This window comes from Pipra filicauda, unplaced genomic scaffold (genome assembly GCF_003945595.2).
Source record: "Pipra filicauda isolate LSUMZ 115617 unplaced genomic scaffold, ASM394559v2 scaffold54_size4384275_pilon, whole genome shotgun sequence".
NCBI lineage: Eukaryota > Metazoa > Chordata > Aves > Passeriformes > Pipridae > Pipra > Pipra filicauda.
In genome coordinates, this window is record NW_024104698.1 from 3,342,671 (window position 1) to 3,368,713 (window position 26,043).

The window sequence follows — 26,043 nt, forward strand, 5'->3', positions numbered from 1 at the left end:
TCTAAAAAAATCTTAACCAGGCATGAAACTCTCTCTTGTCCTTGTGAAATTGGTCCTGATTGTTTGCTAGTTTTCACTGTGGTTTCTGGCAGTACAAAAATTACTACATTTATGAGTCTCCAGTTCTAGTTTCTGATTAAACAAAGTCAAGAAAAAGTTTTTATAAACCCCCACTTTTAGTTGAATATAGTTAACACTTTGACAAGTATGCTTCTGAGAGATAAATTACTTGGATGTTCACTCACGAAGGGATAGTTATTTAAATAGATAAGAAGTTAAGATGACGAACATTGCATTAAACTCGCAAAAGACTCCTTAATTTACAAAGAATATTAGAAGAGCTTAAGGCACAGTTATACCTCACTTCCTAGGTGAAAAAATCACATCCTCTCTAGCTTTAAGCTCAAATAAAAATGTAGGCATATAAATATACTCACTAATCTCTATCTAGTTACCGACAAAATGGAAAAACCAAACAGTTCAAATTTAGTTACTGCCAAAATTAATACTGCCTGTGAAATGTTCCACTTTTCATTTTAGAGGATGATAATCCTAGTCTCCAAATACATTATTTCCCACTATTACTTCCACAGGTCTACCATCTCATTCACCACACAGGAGGAATATAAATGAGTAATATTTGCCTCTGCCTCCAGTTTCTACAAGGAAAACACCACCAGTTTTTTATAAATATTTAGGTTTTGAGCAAAATATAAAATAAGTTCTAGGAACAAATACAAACTATTGTTTATTTCAAAATCAGTTCAAGCAAAACTGCAAATCAGGTCCTATATTCCCCTTTCCATTGCTGTATTTCACAGCATCTAAGCCATTAGATGATTTTCAGCTAGGCGTTACATCTGAGAGGCAGACACAAGGTTCTGAGGAACAGCACAGTTCAACCTTGATACTGCATTGCTAAATCAGTGGACCTGATCAGTGAAGACATCGGGGCTGGTGAAGGATCCCAGGGTAAGGGCCCTGAGAGCACAGCAGGGTACTCATTCCCAAGGCTCTCTGCTGGCTGCTCCAGCAACACTGAGTTCATGCAGCAAGTCCCAGGGTTGCTTCTGAAAGCGGCTGGCCCTAAAAATTGTTCACAGTTGTCAAGATGAACAGAAAGCGAAAAGATGGGCTCTGTCCTGGTTCTGGCCAGGACAGGGGTAATTTTTGCAGTAGGCAGGAGAGGGCATGTCTAGGACCTGAAGGTTATTCTACACCAGCTCACATCATTGGCGGAGGTGGGGGGAAAGGAGTCTCTTCCAGGGAGAAGGGTTTCCTTTCAAGTAAGTGTGGCAGAAGGAATGGTGGGGTGACCCCAGTTCTGAGCTGAAGAGAGCAGTTGGGTAATGCTGGTTCTGAGTCGGAGGGAGCAGTGGGGGCAACGTGGCAGAAGGAGCCATCGGGTATTGCCCGTTACTGGGGGGTTTCCATGTGAATTGTTCCTTTCCTGTACCCTCTGTCATTGGTACTGTTGCTGTTACTCTTGGTTTTCTTATCTCATTGCTGTATCATGAGGCTGAAAATACTTGGTAAAGAAAAAGCTACTTAAACCATAGGACACACGGTAGACAGTTATAAACTGTCCATGAATTTATTTAGGATTAATTAGGAGAGAAGATCTAACTATCATAAGTAGCAAGATTCTGGAATGTTACAAAAGGATTTTTTTTTTGCCTGCATTACTTCTAGCTACTTTTACAGTGGAGTGTTAATCATTTATGAAATGGAGGATATGTGCTAACTACTTTCAAGAGTGGCAAACTTCACCAAGTGACTTTGGAAATGGCTCAGAATCCTGTTTTCCTAATAGGAAGACAAATAAAAATAAGAAAAAAAAGTTCTGACTATCTAGAAATGATGCACATCACCTCTATAGATATAATTGCTCATTTAATATGTGCAGGAAAACATTTCCCCCAAGTGAATTCTTTGTAACCTTCCTGAATTCTTTAAGCTGACGACTTTTATGTACCTTGCTTGACCAACAATGAAAGATCTTCCTGTCTTCTTCCTCTGCTTTGGTTTTGACCCAAAGTCATTAAATACTAATGGCACAAAAATGTTTTTGAGAACGGGAAGGCAGTCACAGAATATAAACAGGTGGTAGATCATCTATCCTTTTTCTCAAGTTACATATTACTTTCTTTCTGTTGGTAGTCCCTATTAAAGCCAGCTGGTCTACTTATAAAGCAAACTCCTTAGTGACTAAAGCTGGCATAAATGAACTGTAACTGTCAAAGTAAACACATATATTAGTGAAATACTTACAAAATATAGCCAGGTACAATACTAAAATAGGTTAATCGATTTTGTTTACTGGTTTATAGCAACTAATACATGGGCTGTTAGCTATTATTTTCCCATGACTGCAGTTCTTCCATGCCTCAAGCTACGTTCCTCCCACTGATTTCAGGTGGCATTATCTACCAAGAACTATATTTACCTAAATGCTGCACTGACAAATAAAGAAAGGAATGGAAGATAATCCTCTTTTATTCCCTACACAGAAGTGTCTCCAGCCACGTAGCAAGAGAGGATGTGCTTTGCCTAAGGCAATTCTTTCCCTGTCATTTGCAAAACTAGTGGGTATGGATGCAACCATAAATCCTACTTTTTTATTCAATAAGAACCCAAACATACAAAGAATGACCATTCCCTTTGTGGAACTCACTAAGCACAGTAATCTATAGTCCCATTAGTTTAAAAAACAAAACAAAACAAAACAAAACCATCACCCCAAAACAATCTCTAGTCTTTCAGACAGCACAGTAAAACTCTGCCACATTCTCCTAGACCTAGAGAAGAGCTTCCCAAATGTAAGTAAATTGGTCAGCAAACATCGTCCTTTTCTTTTTTCTATTACTGGTGCAGTTTGACTGGGATTACTACACATGCAGCACCAAATCCACTCTCACAACTCCTGTTTCCTTGACAGAGGGAGGACTGGCGTGGGGATAAGGAATAGCACTGCTCCTGTTCTTGTCACTCCTCTGGACAATGGGCAGGGCTGTGCCATGTCTGCAGTCCTCAAACCAGATTTCTATTCCCCCTCATGTGCCCCAGTAGTCACCATAGATAGAGAGCTGGACAGAACCTCTTACAAGAGGGGCCTTCTTTGAAATTGAATGGCAGACTCAAACAATTATTTTCCTAATTTTATAAAATGGTGAGAGTTTATGTAAGGAATATAAATGACCACAATTTCAAATACTGAGACATGTAATTGAATAGCTAGGTCACGGAATGCCTTTCACCTCTCAGTATTACTTTGAAAAATACCTGTACTTCATATAGGCCCTGCAAAGTGTCCCAGAGCAGAGTTCTGCACTGCAGGACAGCACCAGTCACTCGCAACACAGCAATATTTTATCAAGGTATGGTTATAGCATAATACAAATTTTACCCTTTGACAGAGAAAGAGCTAGGTGGCAAAGCAGAGATTAATTCCAGGCAGGTTTGTAACAAGTTTGCATTCACAGCTGAGAAAAACAATAACCAAGTACTTGGACAGATACCAGATGACACATCCTCTTTGCTTTTTAACTCCATATCCTGAATGATAAAAACTTCTGGGCTATCAAGGAAGAGGAACCATAACCTTGACTTGTTTTCTACTTCATAGTTGCTGCAGGAATTTTGTCCAGGGCAGGTTCAACAACAGTTCAACACAGGTTTGTAGATCAACCTGCTTTTAGTGCTTTTTGCATCCAATAAGGAGATTTTTATGCCAGAACCCTTAAAAGGCAGGGAACACATTTTCAGGTGTTAAATAGGCTAACAACAGTAGACAAGGAAGAACTTTGCTCATATTGATTTTTACCCAAGGATGAAGAGTTAAAGTTTGCATGTAAACCACTTCTGCAATCCTAGACTTTATAGGATAAAAATTTCAGCCACTGTTGGAGACTTTACCTAACAGAAACATAAAAACATCCACATTTATTAATATAATATCCTAAGTTTTCCCATGTAAAGTTTATGAAAATTCATAATACAACCTTATTTAAAGAAATTAAATTATTTAAATAATAAACTTGTATACACAGCCCTGTATCACTAAAGGCAAAATGAGATATTTCAGAAGAGAAGCAAGGGGATGCCTGTTTGGTAGAAATCCATCCTTTATAGGGCATTGTATACTCCAAAAATACAACATTTCAAGTACTTAGTAAAATTTTAAAGGAATATTCAATATTTATGTCAGATTGAGGACATCCTTATAATCAGCTGAGAAACTCAAGGTAATGTAAAATATTAATATGGATGACAAAAGAATACTCTAAGCACAGCCAGAACTAAATACAAGTGAAATAATGTATGCAAAACTCTCCTATACCTGTTAAGCAATTTTACTTTAGACACGAATTAGAAGCAATTTGAGACAATACAAATAACCCCATGAGCTTAAGGTAACAATCGTAGGGCAACAAAGACTGAAAGTCAAAACAAACTAAATTAGTTTGTTTTTAATCTACTGAACATTCCCTTGTTTGGAAGAATAAACTATCATTTTTCATCAGCTCTGTCCTTGGTACTTCACAGTATTGAAATACACAGCTTTCTGACTTAAAAAACAAACAAACAAACAAAACCAAACAAAAAAAAAAACATAGAAAGATAACTCTGTTCATGCTGATTTACTGCCCTCTGAAATCTAGCTGGAATCAGCAGTCCTACATAGATTTAAGAAGTTGGCTTGGAAATTTGTTCGTAAAAATTACCTGCAGTGCAGTCTAAAGATGTCAGAGAAGTTATTTATAGGAGGATACTTTAAATGTATTCTTGAAGCTACCTCATTAAAGGCATATTGTAATACATTCTCCATTTAAAGTATAAAACAACAACTGAAACCCCTTCTGCACTGAAACTGCTTTCAAAATCTCAAATGCTTTCAGAGTTGACAGTAGCTACCCTTTGAGTTTTTCATGAGACTTCCAGAAAATAAGCTTCCAAACAATAATTCAAGTCCTTAGCCTAAAGTTTTGCAATTTCTTCAGTTTCCTTTTTCTTTTTTCTTAAAGAAATCCAAATAATAATAAAAAAATTCTGCTGGTCTCTAAAAGTTTAGGAATTTAATATTACAGAATTGACATACTTGAACACCAGAAAATAATGTGAGGAATCAGGCAAACCTTCAAATGGAGATTATGTAACTATGTAATCTAAATTAATGCATTTTAAATTGTTCTAAATGGCAAAAGCAGCTGTAACTCAGAACCATAAGGTATAACAGTCAGAAAATAATATACCACTGAAATCAGCCATTCATCTAATCTGTTAAATTCTTTAGATTTTAATGTATTCATAGCCAACTTCTAAGCCAACCTCACATTTCCATTTATTGAAAAAGAAGGAAAGAGAACAAACTCTTCAGTTTATATAGTTTCTCTCTTTGATTGTTATCCATTAAAACTGTGAGTTAAAACTTAATAATTTGTTCCTCAATCAGGGAGCACTTGGATTTGTTGCTGCTGTGCGTGAACACTGGACTGCATATGCCAAGTAATTTGTATCCAACACTGAGGCGTAAGTGCTTGGAAACAATAACAAACATGTGAGACACATACATTGCTTATAAATTACTGTAAGGATGCTTTTTGTCCAGACTTCTATTGAATGACTGTTTCAGTTTCAAAGGCACATACTGAAAACCAGAAATAGCAAAACTAACAGACCTCCTGTGAGCACATATAAGACACATTTTTGCATTAGAGAGGTCTTTTGTAAAATGCACTCACAGAACTACATGCCAAGGATGGACTTCAATTGCAAAGGAGCTCTTGAGCATTTGTGCTTAAAAGAACTGACTCATCTGTGGTCTTATAATATCAAAGAACACTCCATTTACCACCTAGTTTTCCTGGTGGATCTTGAAGCACCCAACACTGAGAAAGACTACAAAACCAAAAAAATTATGCAAGATTTTTCAACTACTGTTGAATAACTAATGGCTTTGTGAAGCTTTTTTAAAAAATAAAGGATTCTATGGCATTCAATATAGTAGTAGAAAGGTTAAGAATTAAACTTCCTTTACTTTCACAGGTATATTTAAGGTGACTTTATGCCCTATATATTCCAACCAGCATTTCAGTTAAATTCCTCCCACACAAATTCAGTAGAATTTCAAAAAAATTTCTATTCAATAGAGATGAAAGTTTATAAGCATATATTTTGTATATCAGTGGAAACCTGGAAGACTAGGAGCTTATTCTGAGAATGGCAAAACAACTGAAATGTGATTTTTTTATATCCCTGTCTTTACTGTCCAACTCCCTTTCCTCTTCTTACCCTGGTATTAACTTCAGTTTCCCTCTATGACACAGTGAGTAAGAGACAAAAGTACTGTATAGGTATTCAAAAGATTTTAATAGTTATAATTTTCATCTCCAAAATGAATGACATATGAGAAATGTACAAGTATCAATCTTGTCACTTTATTTCCTCCAATTTTCTGCTGTGTTCAGAAGTTATTTTATAAATGTAATGAAAAAGAGCTTCTTCTTAAAAATATGCTTTGCATACTCTTCACTGCCTAACAGAGATAAGAAAACTATGTAAACTTCATTTTTAGATAAGTGGTCATTTTAAACTGGACTTACAGGCAGAACATTATTTTCTTGTTTATTTATTTGAAGAGCTTTACTATTTGAATTTAGTTTTGCACATTTTGATTATCTAACATTCACATTTTTGTACCGTACTCAGGACATCGTTTTCATACTACTACCTATGGAATGGCAGCCACCTGGATTTTGTCCTGCACATCATCATGAACCAAGAGCATATGGCTAGTGGAGGTGAAGAGCCTGTCTTGCAGCAGAGCCCCACTCTGGGGGCTTGGGCTGGCTGAGTCATGGCAGGAGGGGAAGGAAGGGCAAGCACCAGAACGACAAGTAGAGCTGAGCAGGAAGCAGGTGGGATATCCAGCCAGAGAATCAGTCCCCTCCTTGTTGGGGCACGCAGCATGATCTCACCTCAGTGAGAACCTTAGCATGACAATCGCTTCCATGTTTATGATCTGGTACATTAAGGAGTTAGGAAATCTTTCTCCCCGCTGTATAATTATTTTGATGCTCATGTTATTTATCCTCTTACACACTTACAACAGGGTTCTAGTAATTAAACTTTGTTTAACCTATGCTGCTCTGAAGTCAGTCACAGGAGAAAACTAATTTGCTGTTTTAACATTACAGAGGGGTATTGGTCTTTGCTTGGAAGTGCTTACATACGCTCCTCCCACCAAGTGTTATTCAGACTTAAAAGAGAAGTCTAAATAACACCTCTACAATTTAGTGGAGTTAGAAACAGATGGAAAGTCACAGCTGACAACTCATCTATTGGTACTTTATTTAGTGTGGGTTTTTTTTTAATTCTTTTAAAGCAGATTGTAAGTTTACCTTCTCCATACCCATTACATGAATACTACGATAATGTTGACCAAGAAAAAACCTTGTCCACTCCATAGTTTAAGGAGCACAATTAATGAAATGACTGCTAGAAAGCAACAAATAACATCGTCTCCCTTTCCAGGAAGTAAATCAATAGCTCCATTCACAACAGGTTTCAAAGACAATTCAACTTCAGGAAAGCCACACATACTCACAAATTATAGAGCATATCAGCCATGTTGCTGCGGTAGTACAAGGCATTTCTGTAGGCGCTTTCAGCTTCAGAAATCTTGCTCTGGCTCTTGAGAACATTTCCAAGGTTACCCCATGCTGTCAAGAGGAGAAAACAGTATTCAGAAACAGCTACAATCCAATTACACATGACAGAGTATCCAAGTATCAAGAAGTTCCTCAGGGAGACAAACCTCACAAAGAAACTATTTTTATGGAACAGGAGGGGAGGTTGGTTATTTTTTTCCCCCCAGTTTTCTGGATCTCTGGATCTCTTATTGTGAGACTCACATTTCATAGAGGTGATTTACATGCATTCAGGTGGGAAAAGGAAATTTTAAAAAAATATATGTCTCCATGCTTTAGAAATTACTGTAGCAAAGGCAAGGGACCATTTTATTTTATATCACCTCTAAATAAAAACCCACAGAGTGAAATCTGTGGCATCTTCCTAGTTTTAGCATTTTTTTAAGCCTATTGACCCTAAACAGCAAGAAATTTTCCCAGAGAAGATGTAGCCCTCACTGAAGTATGGAAATTTGACATATGATGCAGGAATTGAAAGAACGGTTAGGTAAGTAACCAGGATTAAAAATATGCCATATGAATATAAACATACGACACAGATCACTAAAATGCATTTTTTCTACCAGGAAAACATGTGGTTCCTTTCCATACAATTTATTATGTTACACAGTGTGCTTTTATAGCCCATCTATAAAGGACTTCAGGTAAAAAAATATTTAAGGCTCCACATGTTCCCTTTGCAGTTCTGTTGAGTAGCACAAAAACTACTTAAAAAAGGAATTGGAACTAACATTTTATTGAAAACACAGCCCATGCTACTAAGAATTTAGAAAGCTAGTTTAACTGGCACTGTAGTTATAGTGTATGTGTGTGTACATGGGAAAAAAACCAAACCACATTATGCTTATAAATACATCAAAGTTGTTTCATAAAAAGTTCTACTTTCACACATGTATTTTTTAATGAGAAAAAACAATGGAAAGATTATGCATGCTCTTTCCACGAAACACAAATATATGTCAAAATATTCTTCCCTCCAGACATACTAACCACAAACATCAGCTCAAGTAGCAGTTAACGCTGATGCTCTAGTCAAGCCCTGTTTTTACAAGAATTTGCATCAATCTTGCCCAATGCAAAATTTCAGTGTAGTTTTGATCTAACATTGCTAAATAGGTTGATACTTGTGATGTGTGTTTTTTCCTCAGAAAGTGCATTGCTTTCAAGCTACTGTGGTTTGCTGCAGAATCATCCTATCGTAAGGATGGAACAGAATTTCCTCTGAGCAGAATAAACTAATCATTGCTGGGAAAAACATATTAAATCATTTTAGTATTCATAAAAATCATGTCATCCAACTGTGCACAACATATTCTGCAAAGCCAAAGGAAAAAAATAAATGCAATATTTCCATGAGAAAAGAAAACATTTCTGTGAGTCACTTCAGTTAGCCTAGTACTTGATAAGATGAGAAATAATTCAAACATTGTTTATCAATAAATTAACAAAAGTCACAAAAATGTTTCATCACTTTGAAGTAAAGTTGCTAAAACTATTCTCAAAGTCACTCAACTTTTACACTCTTTGCTATCATATGTTCAGAATTCTGCATTTATTTCCCCATTACTGCTACTCTTCCTTTTTACATGCAGAAAACGTTTTGGAAGCACCAATTAAGGTGACTAGCCAGTCTGTAAGCATTAATGCTTATTAGAAAAACAGAGATTTTTATATGGTTTTTAAATTAATTTGTGAAAACATATCCTGATATTGCTTCTGCAGCACATGGTCATTCAACTTGACATAACTGTATGTTCCATATAATCCGTAGGTACTTTTGTTTTCACTCTGATCTCCCATAACAGAGCTTTATATCAAAAGACCATTTAGACTACTGATAAAAATTTTCTGCTATATTGTTGTTTACCCCCAAACATTTTGAAGCTCAGTAACTGAAAGGATCCATAGAAGAATGATTCAGTTCATCTTTTCATCTGTTAGACTGGAAATACACTGTTACCACTGTTAATTGTAATATTTTCTCCTCTACATTTCATTTCATACCGTAAGCTCTAATATTTATCTGAGTTAATATAACTTTTAAGGCAATACTTTCAGTCATGTTTTGCAAAATAATGTGTCAAGTTTTTAATATCAATCAATAATTAATTGGCATTATTTCATTTTAAATGCATTCCATTTAGACTTTTGTCTAAAATTCTAAAACTGTGAATGATTAACCTTATGTGATGCATTAGAAGAAGTGATAGTAGTAGAAAATAGCAAACATAAAACATGATAATCTCACAATTTATCACTAATAGAGACATGAAAAACAGGTCTTTTTACTTATCTGAACTGTAAAAGCTTAGTATAAATCTTCCCATCTATTTAAATACAGAATTAGTCAGATGAATGACCTAGTTCTGACTGGAGATGAAGCTATACAGAACATATTGCGGAATAAATGCTTATGAGTAGAGATCATACTCATAAGCCCTAGAAGTTATGAACAGCTAATATCTGCAGCAACCACATCCTCTTGGTTTTTGGTATATGAGGGAGGGTAAAAGAGGATGGTACACACACATGGAAAAGAGGCTACAAGAGATACTCAAGAACTTCACTCCTGCTTTGTCTTAAGTAGTGCAACTAACCACAGGAAAAACAAAGAATTTCAGTTATTAACTGCCACATCTCAAACAAAATTTTTCCTGCAAAACTGTAACAACATCAGTTCAACTACGAGCACGTTCAGAAATAGAAACAAAGTTATACCTAAGTGAAGCCACATCCCTGTTAAAAACATACCTACGACTCCAACTAAAGTTCAGCAGTCAACTATTTTCCATTTGTACATGAGGGGAAATGAAAATATACAATTATATATACACACAGCAATTTAATCTTTAATTAAAAATTCAAATTTTCACCTATAGAAGACCTTATTCAGCAAAAGAGAAAAGCAAGCTGTGAATGAAAGAGCTTTGCAATATTTACTTTCTGCCTGCTGCTTAATTCCCTGTGAACAAAAAAAGAGACTAAAACAGACCCAGGTCTTTTAGAAATAATACTCCATCATAGCATGGGAACAAATGTAACATTCACATTTCACCTACAAAACAGTCAATCCATTTAAACTTTATTTAATTGCTTAATTTTCTATATATCATACTCAATATAAATGGGCATATTAAAAATTAAATCCATTTCATCACCTCTATCATAAGTCATTTATAAACTGAAAAATATCCCAATGCTTGAGAATTCCTACACTAGTTACCTTTCTTTGCAGGAAAATGAAACTTTTTAAAGGGGTTTTGTTCTGCTGTTTGTTGGAGGTTTTTTTAAAAATAAATAGAAAGAAATATTATTTATAGCTAAGTAGGAAAATAAACAATTGTTTAGGTTTTATAATTTTGGCCATATCAAACTAGATTTCTATTAAACTTTAAATATTGTATTTATGCCACCAGGCATTTAAGTGCTTTCAAAAAGAAAATGAACATGAGAAATTTCAGCCTCGAGTTTAACATGCCTAATTTCTCAACTATCTAACTGAAACTGAGGATTAAGATTTAACAAGACTGAAAAATACCAGGCTGGTATATTAAACCTTCTCTAAGCACCTTCATTCAGGAAGAGAGCAAGACAAACAACAGCAAAAAAGAACAACGTTGTCCAGTCTAATCTGCCTGGATTTAAGATGCACATTTTACTAAAGAGAACAGGTAAACTTTCAGCTTGCAATTGAATTATGAAAACAAATGTGAAATGGAAATGAATGAGTGCAAATATCTTCATTTAAATAAAACTTTCTACTGAATCAAGAATCATGCTATGCTATTCAGTGAAATGGAAATTACAAAGCAACAAAGCGTCAGAGAAGAGCACTCAGGTGAGTTAAAAGCATATATGTGGATTACTTGATCCAAAAGTTTGCTTTCAATAATAAAAAAAAAAAAAAAACAAACACAAATTATTAACAGAGGTCACTCAAAGTATTTAAGCAGGATTCTCCTTCCTACCTGTCACCCCTATATAATACATGAAAAAATTGGTAATAATAAAATCTATTTGGAAACTCACAACCTATTAACATATCTGTGTCCAAACACCTCTGCTGAAACATGGAGAGAAAAAAATCCAACAAAAATTGACTATTAAATCATTAAAATATAACCTGGTGAACTTTTAAAAATAATATAGAAAAGTAAAATGCTGCCTTTCCTAGTATGTTATGCCATAAACGCTGTCTTTTGCAAACTTCAGTAGGAGAAAACATACTTGAAAACTAATGAAGTAAAATGTAGGACCTAAAAAAATTGATCTGTGATATTCACAATTCACAGGAACAAATTACTGAAATTTTTTAATACTGTTCTCACATTAAGTTATTAGACTTACAAAACAAAAGTTAAACCATAAATAGATGAATTATTAAAGAGTGTGGACTAGATTATTACTGGAGTGAAATAAACTACTTGAACAAAGACTGAAGTATTTAGGAAACAGCCAAGTCATTTGTAATCAACTTGTCAGCAGTTCCAAACTAGAAGCTTTAGTTCACAGAAAAATGCACATCAGGCCAAGAAAACCTCTATGGAGCTTTACAGATATTTGTGCATTATTTACTACTCTTTAGCTTGTGAAATTAGAAACAGCAGTTCCAGTTTGCATTCCCTCTCATTACAATCCTCAGGCACAATACAATACTCTCAGGCACGTGGTGTGACTGTTGGGGATGGTCCTGTGCAGGGCTAAGGGTTGGACTCAAAGATTCGTGTGGGTCCCCTCCAACTCAGCATATTCTGTGATTCTATGATTCTGTTCTTGCAATACAGAAGAGAAATTTAAGGAATATTTCCCCACATAATTAGTATTCTCACAAAACAAGGGCCAAGTAAACTACATTACTTACAGTCTAAACTTTGTGAGAAGACTGATATTTGTCTATGCATTTTATATTTTGATCTATATTCTTAACTTCTGTTAAAGGGTCGACCTTCAGAACACATCTGGGAGCATACAAAGTATCTGATTGCTTAAAATAAAATTATTTAAAAAAAAAAAGCTGGAAAATCTGTCATTCCTTTAAGTCTTTTGAGGACTTCTGAGCGTGATCTACTTCATGAGACATAAGCTGAAACATTAAGACCAAGGTTTGTAAATAGAAAATTCATCCTACTGGAAAGAAAAAAAAATAAAGGCTGATACTTGCAACAGAGGTAAACAAGTATCCAATATCCAAATATTCCAAACTACCTTTGTTGGATAAGTGTGAAGAAACAGCACAGCACCAGTTATATTACTCACATTTGAAAGGTTATAATCATATTTATAAAGAAAACAACTTTTCCTTTTTGTTGAAAAGAGTACTACTTGATAAAGCAGAGTGCTGCTCCAGTCTCTAGCATTCGCATTCCATCAGGTAATCACTTTGTTCTTGAGGGAGAAACAGTTTCATGAACAGAGGAACAACAGGTTTCCCCAATAAACCTCTGAAAGCTCAGTTGCACACTCAAAAAAAGTAACAAAGAGAGCTCAACATCTAATACAGTTTTTCTACCACACAGAGCTACTATCTCTCACAAAGATATTCAGAAATGTAATTAGATAATGTTTTTAAGTAGTTTGAGAATTCATTTAAATGTTACAGGTTAGTACTTTCAAAGTGGAACAGGTTTTGCATAAGTTCTTTATGATGGTTTCTACAAGGTATTTATATTTTTCCTGTCATTTCAAAGAAATAATAATCTTTTTTCAAAATATGTCATAAATTCATGCATATCATTTGCAATAATTATCCTCTAAAAACTTCACTTATTAATAGAATATCTTGATCAAGTTACCCCATTTTGCTAAGTCGACCGCAAAACTGCCCTATCTCCTGTTTCCTGGTGGGATAAATGGTTTCTATATACCCATAATTTATGAGTTTGATCTACTTTGCACATTGATTTTATTTTTTTTATATCAATGGCTATGTGGTAATGTTGAGGCAGACTTATTTATATCATTTGTTCAACAGTTCATTTGCTGATCAATTGCAGGGCTTTTGTAATGACAGCAGGTGAAAGAAAAACAGAATTGAAAATGATGCAGTGCTCTGAAAGCTATCCAACACCATGTCAGCACGGGTACTAACCAACTCACTTTTGGCAGGCAGTGCTTCAGTTTTGTTTCTTAGTTCTGAAACCCTGATGCAAATGTGTACCAGTGCATGACTCTCTACTGCTCAGCATCACTGCCTGATATACCCACTTCACTTGCTATGTTACAAAAAATTAACTTTTCCTCCTCAAAGGATAGCACAGTGACTCAGTTCAATGAACCTGAGAGATGAGACTGAGCAGCTGTTAAAGTGTTCTTTGGCTTCACCATTTACCCTGTTTAGTCTAGAGTACGGACTCCTCATTCTGCCTAGGACATATTTGCAGATTTTGGTAATCCAATCAGCTTTGATGAACCTAGTCTTGAGTGTGTGAGTGCTCCACCATCTGGCTGAATACTAAAGTGAGCCATCAATGAAAAGTATGAGAGTATGCTTAACTCCCATACTCACACTTCTCCTATACACCCTGACGGATTACAGTATGAAGAAATTCTCACCACTGCCTTTGTTTGAGGTGCCACAGGATCAAACTGAAAACTTACTGTTTTCGGTTAAGTAAAATGTAAAATATTTTCAGGGTAGCACTACAGAAACTCTTAACAGCACAGCCCTCCCTCAGTACTAGTCAACAGACAAAATCAGAAAGAAATATGCTTCCCAATCGCTCATCTCTCTGATGGTGATACGATCTCACATCTCTCAGGAGCTGCCTCCGTGCAGCCAGTGTGCTACATGTACAGCCTTTACACTTCTCCCACAACACAAAGACAATACTACAAGACAATACTACAGACAAAGCTGTCCTGTAAACCAGATTCAGCCCTTAAAACCAGTGCTGATACTGCAGAACCTCTAAAAAGATTCAAACCAGAAATCACAACCTCACTGCAATGGTGCTCTCTATAAATAGGTGCTCTCAATGTCATAGGTGCTCTCTATAAATAGATAAACAAACAAAAAACACCAACATACACATTATTTTGGATATGTCCTCTCATTTCCCAGTCTTTGTACAACTTGATTCCGTTTAGTGTTGCAACTCTGCTAAAGATACTGCAAGAACACAGACTTGTTGAGAATATAAGTTTCCTACTTCCTGAGCTGTGTTGGCACACGTCAGTGTCAGCTTTTCATCTGACAGAAAGGTAATAATGAAAGACTGATAAACATAGATTATATTTTATTTCAATGGAAATCCCATTGTCAAAGGAGATAACTGTCAGAGATTACTTCAGGGCAATGTTTCACGACACAGTGGCTCTGGTGAAATCACTGTTTTAAGCAATTTCTGCACCTAGCACCCCCAGGCCATCAGTTCTGCCACACAATTCCTCATGCTAAAATGATTTTTGGGAAGGGTATGGTACAAATCAGACAACTAAACTGATCCAGGTTAGGGAAAAAAAAGAGAAAAAGGAGATCACAATACCCTTAACATCTAATCTAGTTACTGTTCTGTTCAATCAGAGCCCGATCACACTTTTACACTGTACGTGTGTGAACGCCGTAAAATATTACTGCCACAAAGTTCCTATTCCATGAAACTTCACAATGGTCAGGAACAGAGCTGAGAACAGTGCTGACCCAGAAGTCTCATGTTATAAGGAACCATATTCTGTAGAGACAATGGATCTAAATCATGCAAGAAAATGAAATTAAGACAAAGGAGTAGAAGAATACAAGGGGAACAAGAGGACATGTCTAGGCACCCCAGTCATCCCAGGATTAACCCTGAGGAATTTCTCAGAGCTCCAAACTGACTCAAGAAAGGAGGTGACATTAATTAAAGACACTACAACTATTAACCAGCATCTTTAATAGTCTATATTCCAAAATTTTGTATTTTAAGACCTCAAAGAAAACGTCAGTGTGCTAGAGGATTCAAGGAAAGAGACAGAAATGGCATTGAGCACTCAGTCATTCGATTTTGTGATCTTTTCTGTAATTTAAAACAAAACTAAATGCAGGTCTTTTATGCATACCATAATTGCATCAGCCATCATTTACTTTTTGGATGCATGAGGGTTGGCAATGATGATAGTTTAACTGTTAATAAAACTCTCTGTTACAAAGGAGGGGTATTTGAAATCTTCATAAAATACTTGTATTTATCTATCTACACTGGGATTTTACACTAACAGAAGTGGTATATATGTAAATTACTGTCCTGTCCATATTAAAGGTTAGTTTCTCCACCAGATTTAAGTAAGGTGACCTCAATATGTACCGATATGAAATCCATTACAGATAGGAAAATGAAGTCATGTAACTCATGGGAAAAAAATCTTTACATAAAAAGAAATTTTTCAGAGTTGACATATTTTGAAAAAAGACAAAATAATGAAACAATGGGATGACTATCTAATGCATTTAAGCATGCTCATCTTGAGAATCAATCCAGATAAACTCGTTTTCCTCTAATTAAAAGTAACTCTTTCCCTCTGGAAAAACAAAATAGGATAGTTCCACCACACAAATACGGACCAAAGGCCTGTCCTTTAGTCAAACTAGAAAAGAAAATCTACCATTTTCTGGCAAAGAAAATACCAAACAAGCCATTTTACTTGATATGCTACAAAAAATTCACCTTGCCAAAGCTATTTCCTCCTTCACCAGGGCCGGGGTTTTTTTTCTTGCACTGCAGTTCTCAGCCCAGATGAGCTTGTTGAATGATTTTGCAGAGCACCTCAAGGAAGGCAGGGGAAGAAATAACAGTCTGATGAGTCCATGTCTCAAAATTGTTTGTATCTTTAAAAAGTCTAGCTAGTAATTAACAATAAATTCTCTTCCTATCCCCCTGAAATTTAAGATTCACAGATTAGAGATGCTGTTGGACCATACTCCAAGGGGAAAAAAAGAGGGGGGGGGGAATCCCTGTTTCCAGACCTCTACATAGATAAAAAGGAAGAATATCAGGCTTTTTTGTATCCTGCGGAAGGAGAAGCACATATCCCACAGTGACTTGGTTTTCAGAGGAAATTACAGCACTACTGAAGAACTGAAAGAGAGAACATGGTCACTGGAGAACAAATTCAGACTTTGACCTGAACTCTAAACCATTTTTCTTCAGCTCTCCAGCATATCTGGCATAACCAGACTGCTTTGCTGAGGCCAAGATATCTGTTGCATGCTCAAATGCTTTAGATAACTATGGTTGTTTCACAAGCAACTTAGTAATGATCAACTAGTTGACTAGAAAATATGTCAAGAATCACTATAGTGACTATATATACTGATAGGTATTCATCAACTACCTTAGGAGAGATATAATACTACCATAAATATGGAGAAGTTTTAATACAAAACTTCTTAGATCACCAAAATTTAAATAAATAAATAAATAATAATCCAATCTCTTACAATAATGTCTTACGAGTTCCATTCCAGAGGAAAAAAATGAGTTTAAAGTGGTTTGTTCAGAGACTAAGGTAAAGCTCATTAGCAGAATTGCTCCTTAAGCCTTGTTTATCAAAACCCACATTTTCTATTCAGTACAACGTTATACAAATGGGACTGTACCACTTATCGAATTATTTTATTATTATTGAAGTTAAATAAACCAAATGAATAAGAAAGAATTACTTTGCAGAGTAACATTTTGCGCTGTTAGGCCAAAGATGAGCTGGAGTTTTACTGCATATAAAAAACCCGAAATATGCACCAAAACACTGAAATCCCAAATGCTCAATGTGGTGGTTGTTAGTACACACACTGCTCTTCTTAGGAGGTATAAAAAATGTGTGCTGAACAACAAGCTGCGTGTCAGAGCAATAGCTATTGAAAACAAAGTTCTAAAGGTGTTAGAGGAGAAACCAGCTTCTTCTTAGCATAATGTCAGCTCCTGTTAATAAGTATATTTGAAGAATGCCATACCTTAAAATAATTCTTCTCCTTTGGTCTCCAGTCATCACTGGTGATACAAAAATATTAATAATAATGGAAAAGAATGTTTTATTGAATCATTTTTCTTTGAAGGAAATATGGCTTCTTTACCTAGTTTAGTACAAAGTATTAAAATTGGTTTTCCTCACTGCACTGTTAGTTAGTATTTTCACTGCCTGCTGAAGAAGAGACTTCTTACTGACAGTGATTGCTACTAGGAAATTATTTTCTAAGAGCAGACAAGGGTAACAGCAGCAAGCTATCAAATTAGATGGAGACAGTTTCTAGTATTTACTTCTACCCAAGTGCACAGAACTAGAGTACACAATCTCTACAATGATGGGCATAAAAAAATGGATTTTTTTATTTTTAAAATTTTTTACATCAGAGGACCAACTCTTCAGTAAGAGTAAATTTGGGTGCCTTTTTAACAATAACCAATTGATGTAAATGAAATGAAACAAAACTAACTCACATGATTAATTTCTTTCCCCTTACACTAACACTTAAAATTGTTCATATAGCAAATACTTTTGCTAGCTCATTAGTTATGGTAAAATAAAGAGGAAATTAATACTACAAACTATTTAACTTGGATAACAAATTCAAAATTAGTATTTAAAAAATATTAAAAGCAGAGAGAATATTTTTTTTCAGTTCAGATTGAAAAACAAGTATTATGCTTCATAGAGAGATTAAATAATCTAAATTCAGCTTTAAGGATTCCTTCAATTTTATTTAGCAGATAGTATTAGCAAACTAAACAGTAAATTAACTACATAAAATGACATTAAAACTACAAATGAAAGAAAAATGCACTTGCCACCTTTTTAATGCTCAGATGAGCATACAGCTACCTCACGCACTGTTCAACTAAGAAGTTTCACAATCTGAACTTCATATCTTGGCATTCATACATGAATAAAGCAGCAGTCCTTACCAATCCTATGCTAAACTGATGATAAGGGGGAGGGAAAGAGAAAAAGAAACAAAAATTTAAAAAGAAAGATGAAGTTCCAGGGAATACAACTGATCAAGGCTGAATGCCAAAGATGCCAAAGAAGTAAAGGAAGTTCTTTAAAGCACAAATGTAGCAGAACAAGGCAGGAAGATCTCACAACTCTGTTGAAAAAGGAAAAAAAAAAAAAGAGCAAAGTAGGACAGGGGAAAGGAGCATTGTGGTCCAGAAGAGTATTTCATTATTATATTATCTTCTGAAAACATTAAGCAAAATTGAATGATTCACATTCATAAGAACTCGGAGTAGGAAGAAGAGTAGAAACATAGGAATACAATGGTTTTCTGTATTTGTTTGGAAAAAATTCTATATTATTCTCTGTCAACACCACGTCTTGGTCCTACTTCTGCCCACTGAGAACAATGGGGTAATGACTGCAAGAAGCAAGATGCAAAGAACAGGATGTTTAACTCAAAGTGGGATTGTAAGAGGTAGATAATACTAACTTTAAAACACAGGTGATCTGTGTTTCACACAGGTGAACAATTTTGCAAAATCTGCAAAAATTTTATTTATTTATTTATTTATTTTAGTGCTTGTGTCAATCACCAGAATCATCTAAACAATTCAACTCTGACAGTAGAGCTTATTTGAACCAAGAAACTCAATACTCTCACCCAAACTTTGTCTTCATGTAATGAATATCAAGGATTTTTTTTCTCCTGCAGAACTGATTCAGGAAAGGACTAAAGCACATACGCAATTCCCAATGACTTGCACAAGATGTGAACACAGAACATTTCACTAACACTAATACTTGATGGAAAAGGAGAAACACCTGAGCAACATGCAGAACTGATTCTGAAGACAATAGCTGCAAGGCCAACTTTAGTCAGGGCTTACACAGGGCTTATCATAGCAGGTGTAGAGCCACAATAATGCAGTAATATGGCTTTTGGAAGCAGCCTAGTATCTGTTCTTGCTGTACATTCCATTTCAAAAACAGTAGCCACATACAAAAATTTAGCAAAACCTGAATGTATGGCTAAAGTTCAGCATCCACGTAGTGTAGTTGGTCAACTATTTCCAGGAACGATCTTCAAAGCTTACTTACAAATGTCATGGCAAATACCAGGAGACTAAAATTTCATCAGTAAATATGACCAAGCAACTAATACTTCTGTGGCAGTCGAGCTGTCTAAGCCTCTCTCTGTTATTTTCTACTTCCTTAATCAGTGCCTGTAACAGGTACATTAAATATGTGATGACCTTTGATGTTCAAATATGGACTGCAAGGTATGAAACGGCCCAGAGGAAAAAGATTATGCTTTTTCAAGCTTACTTTTGGTACTACAGAGAAAACTATAGTTGATGAGGCATAATGAGCACAATTATTTTGTGTGTCATTATAATTTTATATTAAACAAGAGGTAATCATCACCACAGAATGACCCACAGTAATGGAAAACCACATGACAGCCACCACCCACTTTTAACTTTTTTTATTTGTTTTTACATTTTGGGAGGCTTCTTTCACTATAAAAGAACACTCAGATAATGGGAATGGGTTTATATCAGTTGGGTTGCTCATTAAGTTGAAGGCAGCACAGAGAAACACAGCCTTTCCCTCCCTAGGGTCAAAACATGCATACACCCATTTCAGGATCCATGAACTAAATCAAACAGTCATGCATATTTCTCCCTCAAGTGCTAACAAGCTGTAAAAAGGTAATGCTTGGATCACTTTAAAGTTATTTGAAATACCAGTCATAACCAAAACAGCAGAACAAGACCAGAAAAATGCAGCTAAGGCATCCCAAGTCCTCATTACGAATCCACCAGCCAAGGGATTGCAGCTGTCTGCCACACACTGAGGCAACCAGGGAAGCTGGCACACACATGGTAGCTTGGAGGCAGTATTACCACTCGTCTCACTTGATTCTTCCACAGTGTATTTTGGGGGGGGTTTAAGAGATAATCCTTGCCCCATGCTTTTGAGTATTTTTTCCACACAGTCAATGATTGACAAAAACAGCCTGGAGGAACATAAATTGCAGAAAGGCTGTGGCTGCCTGAGGGGGTAGGGACTTTGTCACCTGAGGCAGGACACTGATCTGTCTGCAATGCCTGCAAGATGCCCCTGAAGGGACCAGAAGAAAATGCTGGTGAGGTGCTTATTGCCCATTTCTTCACTGATGATTGAAGATGGAGAAGCCACAGAATATGTTTGCCTGAAAGTCCCACAGCAGCAGACAAGATTATATTCTAACACGTACTACAACACAGAGGACCTGATTATAAACTATCACCCTGTAAGACAACTCCATTTCCAAAGCAGTTCAGCCACATTAGTACACAACTGCACCTATGCTAAAAGCTTGCCTTGCAAATGATCTTATTAGTACAGCACATCAGCTCAATATTGCTACACAGCATCCAGCCATGAGTGGCTTTCATCCTGCTAGCCCAGAATACAGATGGATGTGGAACAAAACACTCATCTCTGCTTTAGCAAAGCTGGTCTTCACAGATTTCTACTTCTTTATCAGTTCCCACATGGGGAGCTTTTGAAGGGATCCCTTGCTGCTTTTTAGCCTAGGATAGAAGAAGCTCTTTCCAGGAGAAGAGAGGAAAAGTAGAACCATCAGGGAAAATGATCCTGCCACTCCAAAATTTTCAGAAGAAAATACTATTGAGGAGAAACAGCTACAAATTGATGAAAAGAGAGAAATGAGGAGTAACAACCTCTTCTTAGTAGCCTAAAAATAAGGAAAACACTTCTCCACTCCACTGTTTGACTGAGCAGGCCATTGTCTCACTCTCTGAATAGCCTATTTATCACTAGCATTCATAAAACTAAAAAAAAAGAGGCAAACAAAAATAAATTGTTTTTCCTATGTCAACCTCATTTAATTACTGAAGAGTCATTTGAATTGTTGATCTCCTAATGCTTTGGCAGGATTGGCAGCCAGTCTAGTCCAGTCAGACTTGTCTGATTGTATGAGAAACAGAAAATAAAATTAGCATAGTCAAAGCCAGGGATAATCTTAGAAGTATTCACAATAATGAATAGTTTGGTGACAGGTCGCTTTAGCTGGGACTTTCTTATACCCAGCTTTGTTACAATGTGTGTGGGCTAGTAAACATTCAGCAGAAGTTTAACAAAGTATTTTAAGGAGATTTAAAGTCAGCTCAGTCATGTCTATATCATCACACTGACATGCTGTCTTTGCTTTTGCATATCTTACAAGACACTTAATGTCAGCTTATATGGTAAGAAACCAGATAATCATATATACATGAGTCTGTGCATACTGAGATTTGTATGATGAAAATAGCTCATTTTGTCTCCTGGGAGCATAATAGCCAGTAGTCTAATTTCCAGACAATGCTGCAGTCAATCCTACTACTGGACAAAAACTGGCTTTTTTTTTTTTTTTAAATCACGAAATTTGGTTCTATACAAGCAGACAACTATTAATATCTGGGGATCTCCACCAAGAGCAAAAACGGAACATACATTAACTAATTAAGTGCATACACATTCTTTTCTTTCCAAGGAATGCCAATGTTTTTTAATGCAAGCTTTATATTGTTACTAAACTGGTAAGTCTCAGAGCCTTGTATAACCGCTCTGGCCTGCTCATTTTTCATTTGCTTCATTTTTTTCTCTCCTCTGCTGGTTTTAGAAAAAAGTAAAATAAAGGGGATGTGCTTGTTCACAATTAACAAAAGTCACTTACTGCAGCAACAAATGTAATAATTTTCCTAGGGTGAGAAAGGATATGAAGAAATGTTACGAAATCAGATTGACAAACTACTATAATGCTGGTTTGCAAGGTATATTATCTGCCAAATCTGATATTTTCACTCCCTATCAGCTCACAGTAAACACCTGCATTTGCTTCTTACCATCACAGCTAATGCGGTCACACAAAGATCAAAAGACAAAGGCATACACCTGCTTCCAAAGATGTACCTAAATTAACTCTAGCATACTGGAATATCAGAACTATGCTCGATTCTGTGGATAGCGGACGTCCTGAGTGTCGTTCTGCCCTAATTGCCCATGAACTGTCATGTCTCAACATCGACATTGCTGCTCTCAGTGAAGTTCGCCTTCACAAGGAAGGCAGCCTTAGAGAACATGGTGCTGGTTACACACTCTTTTGGTCAGGTAAACCCAGAACCGAAAAACATCTCTCAGGTGTCGGCTTCATGATCAAAAACTCTATTGTTCCTAAACTCGAAAATCTGCTGACAGGTCACTCTGACCGCATTATCTACCTACGCCTTCCACTACACAACAAGCAACATGTTGTCATCTTTAGTATATATGCCCCAACTCTCCAAGCTGACCCTGCTGAAAAAGATAAATTTTACACTGACCTGCGCCGTCTTACCCAAAAGGCGCCTGCAGATGATAAGATCATTATCCTTGGAGATTTCAATGCCAGAGTAGGTAAGAATTTTGAAGCCTGAAAAGGAATATTAGGCAAGCATGGTGTTGGAAACTGCAACAATAATGGTCAACTGCTAGAATTCTGTGCGGAGCAACAGCTCACCATCACTAACACTATCTTTCAACAGAAAAATAGTCTGAAGACAACATGGATGCACCCTAGATCAAGCATTGGCACCTCATCGATTATGTCTTGGTGCGACAGAGAGATGTCCGCGATGTCCACCATACCCGCGTGATGCCCAGTGCAGAATGCCAAACAGACCATCGGCTGGTGCGCTGTAAACTCAACTTCAATCTTAAATTCAAACCTAAACAGGGCAATATCCCAAGGAGGAGACTCCAAATTAACAATCTCCAATCAGCCACGGTGAGAGACAGATTCCAGGCAAACCTTCAAACTAGGCTCGAAAACCATTCCACAAATTCTACAGATTCCTCTCCTGAAACAATTTGGCACCATATTAAAAACAGCTTCCAGCAGTCCTCTGAAGAATCCTTAGGGTCCTCCTACAAGAAGAACAAGGATCGGTTTGATGAAAACAATCAAGAGATCCAGGAATTGTTGAGGAAGAAGAGAACCGCTCACCAAGCACACCTTGCACTGCCTTCCTGTCACGCAAGAAAAGCAGCCTTTCGTCTCGCATGCAGCAAGCTCCAACAGAAACTCTGTGACATCCAGAACAAGTGGCGGATTGATCTAGCTGAAAAAACTCAATTATGTGCAGATACAGGTGATCACAAAGGTTTCTATGAGGTCCTGAAAACAGCATATGGGCCTACATACCAAGCCCAAAGTCCTCTACTCAGCGCTGATGGTCAAACGCTTCTGACAGATAAAACCTCCATTCTGAATCGATGGTCTGAACACTTTCAGACTCTTTTCAGTACCAACCGCGTAGTCCAAGACTCAGCAATTCAGTCCATCACACAACAACCAGTGAAGTACAAGTTGGATACTGCCCCCACTTTAGGAGAAACCCTCAAGGCCATACAGCAGGTGAAAATCGGCAAGGCAGCTGAGGTTGATGGAATTCCATCTGAAGTCTGGAAACATGGGGGCCTTGCACTCCATGCTAAATTTCACAAGTTTGCAGTGCGCTGTTGGGAACAGGCAAACTACCATCAGACCTTCGTGATGCAGTCATCATCACTTTGTATAAGAAGAAAGGAGTTAAATCAGACTTCTCAAATTACCGAGGTATCACTCTGCTCTCCATTGCTGGCAAAATCCTGGCTAGAATACTCTTGAACAGACTAATACCTGCTATAGCAGAAGAAATTCTACCTAAAAGTCAGTGTGGTTTCAGAGCCAACAGGAGTACCACAGACATGGTATTTGTTCTTAGACAACTGCAAGAGAAGTGTAGGGAACAGAACAAAGGTCTCTATGTAACCTTTGTTGACCTCACCAAGGCTTTTGACACTGTGAGCAGAAAAGGTCTATGGTAGATTTTGGAACATTTAGGTTGTCCTCTCAAGTTCCTTAAAATGATCATCTCACTCCATGAGGATCAGCACGGCCAAGTCAGATATGGCAATGCACTTTCTGAGCCTAAAGAATGGTGTGAAACAAGGCTGCGTTCTCGCACCAACCCTTTTCACAATCTTTTGGAGCATGATGCTCCAAAGGACCACGGCAGACCTCGAGGATCAGGATGGTATCTACATTCGATACCGTACTGATGGAAGCCTATTCAACCTAAGGCGACTGAAGGCCCACACTAAGACCTTAAACCATCTTGTCCGGGAGCTGCTTTATGCTGATGACGCCGCCCTTGTTGCCCACACAGAAGCAGCTCTGCAGTGTTTAACATCCTGCTTTGCAGATACTGCTGAGCTCTTTGGGCTGGAAGTCAGCTTAAAGAAGACAGAAATTCTCTATCAACCTGCACCTCAGGAGGTCTTCCATCATCCCCATATCACCACTGGCAAATCAGAGCTCAAATCAGTCCAGCAGTTTAATTACCTAGGTAGCCTCATCTCCTCAGATGGTAAGATTGACGGAGAGAGAGACAACAGGTTAGCAAAGGCATAAAGTGCCTTCGGAAAGCTTCATAAAAGACTTTGGTGAAATACACACCTGAAGAAAAGTACCAAGATCAGTGTTTACAGAGCCATAGTGCTGTCTACTCTCTTATATGGATCTGAACCATGGGTCATCTACTGCCACCACCTGCGTCTCCTAGAACGCTTCCATCAACGCTGCCTCCGCACAATCCTAAACATCCACTGGTCAGATTATGTGACTAATACGTCTGTTTTAGAACAAGCAGCAGTCACAAGTATTGAGGCCATGTTGCTGAGAACACAGCTGCGTTGGGCAGGGCACATCTCAAGGATGAAAGATCACCGCCTCCCTAGGATATTGCTTTATGGTGAACTTGCCACTGGCTGCTGCAAGAGAGGAGCCCCGAAGAGAAGATACAAGGACTCCCTGAAACAACATCTCAGCCTTGGCCATATTGATCAACATAACTGGTCTACTTTGGCCTCCAATCAGGAGGCTTGGAGACACACTATCTTCAACGCTGCTGATGCTTTTGAGAAAGCACACAGGTTCACCCTTGAGGAGAAAAGACAACACAGAAGTAATCGTGCCTTGCAGAATTTACCACCTAAGGAGTCTTTCTGCTGTGCCTTTTGCAACCGGACATGTCTATCTCATATTGGCCTTTTTAGCCACCAGCACACTTGTAACAAACATGGGTAGTGCCCTTCACAAATCTTCGTTCACGAAGCCTAGCCATGATGATGATGATGATGATATAACTGTCCAACCAAGAAGCACAACTCTGTCAGCGGATGACTTTGCATCATATAATGGGTTACTGAGCAGAGGACTGAAAAAAGTGTTCAAGCACTGTCAAATTTTTCTTTCACAGACAGGCAAAGCAGTCAACTGATCCCTTCTCACTTCTGACAATTTGTGAATAAGGAAGGTTTAGTCAATATCTACATTGCACTCACAGGTGGT

General features: G+C 37.1%; 1 protein-coding gene across 3 annotated transcripts in view; it reads right to left on the reverse strand.

Annotated features, from left to right (window-relative positions):
- The window catches only part of TMTC2 (transmembrane O-mannosyltransferase targeting cadherins 2), a 288,272-nt gene that overhangs the window by 116,333 nt on the left and 145,896 nt on the right, over nucleotides 1–26,043 (reverse strand). For all 3 annotated transcript variants that reach the window (XM_039387275.1, XM_027744691.2, XM_027744692.2), the window contains exon 4: nucleotides 7,607–7,721. In XM_039387275.1, coding sequence (XP_039243209.1) covers nucleotides 7,607–7,721 — 115 coding nt within the window. The remainder of the gene's footprint in view (nucleotides 1–7,606; nucleotides 7,722–26,043) is intronic.